Here is an 8,253-nt window from a genome sequence, read left to right as displayed (position 1 = left end):
CACACCCATATATATATATATATATATATATATATATATATATACATACACACACACACACACACACACACACATATATATATATATATATATATATATATATATATATATATATATATATATATATATATATATGTTGATGAACAAAGTGTGCAAATTAAAGGCTTCAAGAAACAAACCATGATGATGATGATGATAATAAGCATAAACCTAAACTAGGATATAAACTGAGCGTTCCAAATATTTATTACCTTATAGGCCTATAAGAATATCATAGAAATTGTAATCATTCACAGATATAGGCCATCGGGCAAAGGGAAAAAGCTGCTTAGATGATTCATCTGGTTGAAGTAAGACACATAAAAGTTCCATGTTATATTTCTTTTATTCGCTTAGCTTGAAATGTGAGACAGCGAATGAATATTAGTGATTAATCAATAGAATGCCTATATAGAGAATGAGTGGAAGTAGTCTTTCTTGAGAGTGCTGCTTTAGCAACATCAGATTGCTAGACCTATGTATACAAAAAAATAACAGCTTAGAAATACCTCAAGTAAAGATATAAGATATATACAAATACCAATAATCAAATAGTGTTTTGTTTTCCCACAAAATCAGGTAAAATCTGGATAATTAGAGTAACTCTTCTTAATTCTCACATCAGATCAAACAAAGTTCATTACCATTTAGATTATCAACTTTGGATAAATTATAAGGCCACGTAGTAGAACGGCTTTAAACTCTCCTAACAAAGAAACACTGAGAATTAGTGAGAAAAGCAATAGTGGCAACAATGATATATTCATATGAAAAATTATGGTTTCCAAATCGTAATAGAGACAGGGAATGAGGTCACTCTATAGGGTTTAGACTAGTAATAAGCAAACAGAATATAAATACAAATTAAAACGGATGATCTCTATTGATGAAATCAATGAATAAAGGTAATATGTAAAAGTTAGTAATATCATTTGTAGATAGAAACATTGGGTATGGATACATAGAAACAAATAAAAGAAATAGAGGTGTAGGTGAGAAGCAGTTATGTGTGGTAGAAGCACATAGCATAACACGGACTCTGTACTTTAGGTAGCCCTCGGCTCAGGAGACGTAGATTTGTAGAACAAGGGAGACGAGGAAGGACAGGAAGATGAAATGAATGGCTCGAGTAGCAACTAAACCCTTAGTTTACTACAAAAGGTCTTAATGTAAAATTTTTGTTCAATGTCCTAAGGAGTTTAATGCATCCTCTTTGGTTATAGTTTTCCAAGATGAAGGGATATCAGGCCTTTCGGCATCGTATATCTCGGCTAACTGTGACTCGTATTTCACTAGAAACCATTTCCAATATGGCGTTGCTTCCACTGACGCATCACCTTGGATTTTCCAGTTAGGGAATATATTCTTGTAATCCTTATAAGGGTGGCTCTCCCAATTACTTTCCGGGCACTTAAAGGATATATCACTGACAACAAGAGCTTCACAGTTATCTATGACCAGTTTTTTGGAAATAGTGTCTCTGTACTTCCCACAGGCTTGTGGTTGGTGTGTCACTGCAGCATGGTCTATGCCTGAGGCAATATGTCCAGATGAATTTAATGAGCATGGTGCATAACAGAATGGGCACTTTTCTGTACACCCCTTACATTCGTTTGCAATGATTTTGTATACATTATTCTCCTGAAGAATCTTCAAATAAGCAGGTGTGCGTGTCTTAAAGGTGTCTTTCAATTGTTTTTGGGTATTTCTCAGTTCATCATTTAATTTGCTCGCGAAAGTTTCTAAGGAAACAATTTCATAGCCATTTGCCAAACTCAGAAAATCCTGGCGAGGCAGCGGTAATTTATCAGTTACTCTTTGAATAAATTCTTCAAGCCATGAATTAAGAGATTTTTCCGTTGTACTCGTTAAAGGCTCCATGATCATCTCACAGGTCACTTTTATAAGGCGTTCTATGTTCCCGAAAGCAATCTGTGTGTACCGGTTTAGTCCATCTATTTTCGAAACAAACAAATATTGATCAATGAAATATGACAGCCACCTCTGGAGTTGAGCATCCCTATCTTGTAAGTAAAGATTGAAATGTGAAAAATCATCTGTTTCTAAAAGCTTCCGTAAAACACCCTTAAGAAAGTTTGATTTGAGTCTTACTTCCAATACGTTATGCCTGACATCTTCCACCAGATCTCTTGTCATGTCACTATCAATGGCCTTTTTTATGGCATTGCATAAACGCTCAGCAAGAACTTTTGCCAATGATTGTTCATTTGTGAAATTGAAGTAGAAATTGAGGAAACTTTCAAAGCAAGGGCCATAGTTATCTCTCTTATAGTTCAACCTTTGGTCAAAAGATTCTAGATACGACTTCTGTTTTTCACAAAACATTGGCAGTGAATATTGACACAAATAAACAACTAATTCATTTCTGAATGCTTTTGTTAAGAAGGTCATGGCGTTCTTACACTGGTTTTCCAGATTAATTACCATACGTATTATTTCCTCAATGTAAAATTCTCTGAAACACTGAATCCCAATCTTATCAATGTATGACTGAACATCTTTAAACAGATCATTAACAAGCAGCTGAATATGTGCTAATGCATCTTGCTCCGTAAGGTTTGTGTTTTGTATATGTTTCTGGGTAACATTGAAATAGCTGGAGCTTCTTTGGTGAGCAAGCCGTTCTCGAATTTCATTTGCCACTGTTTTAGCATTGTGTGGGAAATATTGTAAGAGTACTTTTTCAAAGGAAGGGTGAATGCCATCATCTACTAGTTCATTTTCTGTGTCTTTCTCATGTTTCTTTTCTAAAAATCTATGATTCCAAAAGCAAGCACATTGCCAGGTAAACATTATTATGCAAATTTCAAATTTTTTTTCATTTTTAAATGTCAAGTACGATTTCATTTCTTTCATTTCATCTTTGACAAGACCAATGAGTTTATGGGTACAATTCTCTGGTGTAATTTGGATGTCTTCTCCAAAGAGTGATAAGACATTTTTCAACAATTCATCCAAAAAATTAGAAGCAACATCTATCTTGCTAGTAAAAGGATATAAGAGAGAGGCCTTTGCTTTCTTCTTTGACACGCATCTTTTAATAGCATACGTAAAATTATCCCGAGCTATTGTGCAATGTCTCTCCTTGCGAGCTGTTTTCAGTAAAACAAAGTCGAGTGTGTGACTGTTGTCCAATATATTATCTATTTCTCTTTGAATATCAAGATTCTTCTTTGGGTTCTCGGGTATTAATCTCATCCATTCGTCCCATTTGTCATCAAAAATTATCTTCAGTTCCTCTTCTCCCTTTGGCTGGTTTTCATTGTTTGGCAGTTTTAATTCTTCTGCCAACTTCTTTGCCTCATCCATTATTTTTATCAAGTTAGTTTGCATATATTTCTTTTCATTCAATTTGTTTTTCCTCTTAGAAATTTCTGTTTTTATATTTTCAAAAGCATTCTCTGTTATATTTTGATAAAGAGTTTGTAACTTTAGTGTGGCATTTGTTCGCCATTGCTCAAATAAGGATTGGTATTCGTTGTTTAGAAAATAATTTTCCAGTCTTTCAGTAGCTTGCTGATACACCTGGTGAAGATGTACCCTGAATTTTGTTGTCAAAGTTAGTCTCAATTCATCCAGTTCATTTTCTCTATTCTCAATCAAGTTTCTCTTGCCACCAAACCATTCCATCTCAGCTGATTTCAACATCCATGAAATGTCAGCTTGTTCACTTTCAAGTGCATTATAAGCATCAATTTCAAGACTGTTTCTGAAACTAAAGACAAAATTCTGTTCCAAAACTCCGTCCCAAATGTCCTTTAGTCTTGAACAAAACTGACTTATGGTGTGATGCAATGGTCGGTTTAGCATTACTGATGTTAGCAGGATCTGCTTTATTTGTTTGACGTTTTCACTGTAACTAGGATTAGCTGAAGCCATTGGTGGATCCCCCTTCCATAAGTCCGGTATATAAAATATATCTTTATTGATATCAAAATTAATTATCTGTTTGAATAGTGTGTAGTTTGATGCATCTTCTTGCTTCCCTGCAGCCTCTGTTACCTTATCAAGTGTCTCCATCAATTTCCGTTGCCCTGTTCCAAGTCTCTGAAAGGGATCCTGAGCAGAGACATTCTGATGAACGAAAATGCAAGAAGGCTGAAGTGAAAGTTCTTTGTTTACAAGGCGCATTTTCAACAGGGCGTGGATTACAATCTGAAGAATATCTTCCAGCTCAGAAACATTTTCCCCTTTAATGTTGACCAGGGTTACATCTCCCAGACCAATAACAAGAGTTGCAATTTCATTGTCATGTTTCAATTTTGCTATGCCTAATTCTGCTGCCCGAAGGCCCTCTGTGTCTAGCACTAATATATAATCATATTTGGATCCGCAAAACTCAGCACAGACTGGCAAAAGCTGAGCAAATATACCTCGAGTACATCTTCCAGCTGCCACAGCAAACTGAAGGCCAAACATAGTGTTGAGTAAAGTGGATTTTCCAGAACTTTGAACCCCTAGAACTGATAGGACAAATACTTTCTTATTGTTTGTTACTTCTGACAACTGTGTAAGAACAGCCTGAACCCACTTTAAAGGGATATGACAGGCATCCCCATCCATTATCTCTAGAGGGTAACCATGAAGCATCAGTTCTGCCATAATTCTAGGAAGATGATCAATGTGTTGTTTAATTTCTTTGTCTGCTTCATTTGCCATGTAACTAACAGCCTCATATGCTTGAGCAACCTCTCTGAAGAAATGCTCTATTCCAAATGAAGATTCTGATAATTCTTTCTCGCACATTTCCAGCTCAACTTGCAAGTCTGGGTTTATTTCACCAGTTTCACATTGTCGGATTTCATTCCATTTCTCACTACATTTCTTTTGTAGACCAGGTGTGATCTGCCTTGAAATTTCATCTAAGTGGAGTTTCAACCATTTCAGAAAGTAGAGGTTTTCGAGGTTATTTGATTCTGGCCCACGATTTAAAAAGACATTATACAAAATGTGATGTCCTTCAATTAGCTGAAGTTGTTCTTGCCGCATACTTCTCTTCTTATTGAAAATATCGTTCATGTAAGCGGCTGTACTAGCAGTTCCCTTCTTCACTTGTCTGTGTTCTTCTGTGTTTAGTTTTGCCCATTCTTGCCATGGTCTGCATTGCAATGGAAGATTTTTTTCTTTCAGATTGTCTTTTCCATTTTTACAAATCGTTTGCAATAAAGATGATGCTCTTTGCTTGCCATTACTACATTCTAAGCTGCTCTCATCATTTGTGATGTTCAAGTCTTCAGCAACTTTTTGGCACTCCTCAAGCGTCATCTCCTTATGTTCTCTGCCTAGACATTTCTTAATCTTACCTATGGTATCCTTTTTTAAGACTTTGACATTCTGTTCGCGTCCATCCCTATAATCAAAGATAATGTTATTTTCCAAGAAACCATAAGACTTCAAGCTTGTAGCACATTCTCTTATTGAGCTCACAATCGTTTCCGTTGACTTTATTCTTGTTTGGTTTGTTATCATTAAGATCAATTGTTTATTGTGAATCATAACTGACCTTAAATGTTCAATGCTGTCGGGCTTTCCTAATTCCGCAATATCAATCATCACTAGGACAACATTAGACACCTCACACAAGAATTTCTTACCTTCACAAGCTCTATCTGACTTCCCATCCCCACGGAGGTTCATAACGGCCACACTCTCGCCTAGGCAATCACTATCTCTGATCTGCTCTACAGAAGAGTACCAGGCAATTTCTAAAGAACCCTCAGAAAGAATTCTTTGGTATATCCCATTCTCACAATCTCTATGGAAAAATGTCGGATGTGTCTGGTCATTCAAGATTTCATTTAAGAATTTTGATTTAGACCTTGGAATATCTCCTAACCTAAGGCATGACACTATTGGGATACGGCATTTCACAACTGATGTCTCACCAAGTTCACCGCTGGGTAGCCTGTGCTCCAAAATAGTACTTCTCAGGGACCAAAGGAGGTACAGGGACTTTCTGTCCAAAACTGGAGGGATAATCAAAGGAATACTTAACTTGCACATAAATAACTTTTCACAAAGGGTTTGCCGTAGGAAATTTGAAGAGCAAAGAATCACAGCGGTAAGCACATCCATAGGGTGAGGAAAATGAGAGCTGGTACCTATGGATACTTTTTCATCTAAACTCGAGCACAGCTGATCTAAGTCATCCATAAAACCACTAAAATTCTTTTGAAACTCAGGATTAGTTTGAAAACTATTTTTGATAACATCAGAAAAGATGTCATCTCTTCCCCTATAGTCTAACATCATGACCCTCATAAGAACGAACCATGGTATGTCACATATTGAATCTAGCTGACCAGAAGACTTAGTCATGGCTTCCTGTAAAGAGATTTCCTCTTTCTTCTCGAAATATTTTACTAGCCCAAGATTACAAAGGATTTCTTTGTGCATCTTCTTAACACAATCTTCATTTTCTCCATATCTAATATCAAGATTCGCAGCATCTCCTTCACTCAGACTTTTTTCTAGTTCACTGTAGTCTATAATGAATTCCCCCAGATCACTAAATTCATCAGTCAGCAACTGGCCTGTGTCTGCATCAGGCACCGGTTGAGGATCAGTGTCCATCTCATAAAATCCACCTAAAAATGGAAAGTATAAAATCAATGAATAGATTAACATATTCCCATAGGACTAACAACAACAATACACACGCACACACACACACACACACACACATATATATATATATATATATATATATGTGTGTGTATATATATATATATATATATGTGTGTGTGTGTGTGTGATGTGTCTGTGTGTATGTATGTATATATATATATATATATATATATATATATATATATATATATATATATATATGTATAAAAATATATATATAATATATATATATATATATATATATATATATATATATATATATATATATATATATATATATATATACATATATATATATATGTGCATATATATATGCATATATATACTGTATATATATATATATATATATATATATATATATATATATATATATATATATATGTGTGTGTGTGTGTGTGTGTGTGTGTGTGTGTGTGTGTGTGTGTAATAAATTGATAGATCAACAAACAAAATTATAATAAGGTTAGAGATGTAGAAGTTGAAGGTACGGAGTCACCTAGTTTATTTAAAGTGCTAATTGTAGGAATGAGCACTGAAGGGATAAAAGTGCATTTTTGGTGGTACGGAGTGATTAATTGGGATACTGTTATTGTTAAATGTGATGGGCAAAAGAGTCAAAGAGGAGGTTGAAGGATGGAAAGGTGCATAGAGATGATGGAACTACAAAGGAGAATATGCAATATTACAGTGATAAGGTCATTTTAGTGACCGATCTTGTTTGTAGAAAAAAAAAAAAACGGCTTCTTAGCATGTTTATGAGGAAGGTCTTAAAACCAAATGGAAACTATATTAATAGAGTATTGCATGTTAGAATTGATCTTGTTTACGTGGAATTACAGTGGATGTTCAAATATGTTTTCATGATCTATACATTTGAATGCATTGTTTGTCTATTTCCTCTTCAATTAAACAATTCTGTGGAATCTTCTAAAAGTTAAAAATCTTATTAAGATGCAGATTCAAATAGTAATAAAACAGACAAGTTTCTTAAAATGCTACCTGTTTAGAGATCCATAAAGTCTATCTTACCTTGGGAGACGACGGAACACGGGTTGGCTGAGACGATTATAGAATTGAAATGTCAGTTGGAGACCCATTCGGCTATCGATGCTCAACATTGAAAGATAAGAAAGCTTGTCATTGTATTGACCTTCCAACTATCAGCCTTCCACCCTTCTCTTTTATCACTCCCTCCGTGAGATAACACCTCAATACTTCTCATTGTTTCCTTGAAACGATAGGTATCCATGATACTAAAAGACGGTGCAATGTTATAATCTCTTCTTAGTCAATTTCTTCTTCTTCTTCACGAGATTGTTACTTTGATAAGATATGGAGGAGTGGTAAAATAACTCAGAGCTAATCTTATGATAATTGTATTTTGGGAGAGTGCGAAAGTGAAGTGGGCGGGGGAAGAGATAGAGAATAAGAGAGGGTAACGATGAAGAAAAGGGGGTTAGGGAGTAGGGATTTGTTTTCATTTCAAGGACTTTATCACAAAGTGCGTGGCAGTGTTTGATTAAAACAACTAACCGTTCTATATCCCTACCCTTTTTTTTCTAATAT

General features: G+C 35.1%; 1 protein-coding gene across 1 annotated transcript; it reads right to left on the bottom strand.

Annotated features, from left to right (window-relative positions):
• Positions 1–366: 366 nt before the first annotated feature.
• Positions 367–7,872, bottom strand: LOC137615252 (interferon-induced very large GTPase 1-like). The gene is made up of 2 exons (XM_068344973.1): positions 7,717–7,872; positions 367–6,647 (listed from the first exon to the last, which is right to left on the bottom strand). The coding sequence occupies exon 2, from the start codon at positions 6,631–6,633 to the stop codon at positions 1,222–1,224; it is 5,412 nt and encodes a 1,803-aa protein (XP_068201074.1). The 5' UTR covers positions 6,634–6,647; positions 7,717–7,872; the 3' UTR covers positions 367–1,221.
• Positions 7,873–8,253: the final 381 nt, after the last annotated feature.

The sequence above is a fragment of the Palaemon carinicauda genome, chromosome 21 (assembly GCF_036898095.1).
Source record: "Palaemon carinicauda isolate YSFRI2023 chromosome 21, ASM3689809v2, whole genome shotgun sequence".
Lineage (NCBI taxonomy): Eukaryota > Metazoa > Arthropoda > Malacostraca > Decapoda > Palaemonidae > Palaemon > Palaemon carinicauda.
Note: the sequence above shows the minus strand (reverse complement) of the source record. Positions and strands in the feature narration are given on the sequence as shown.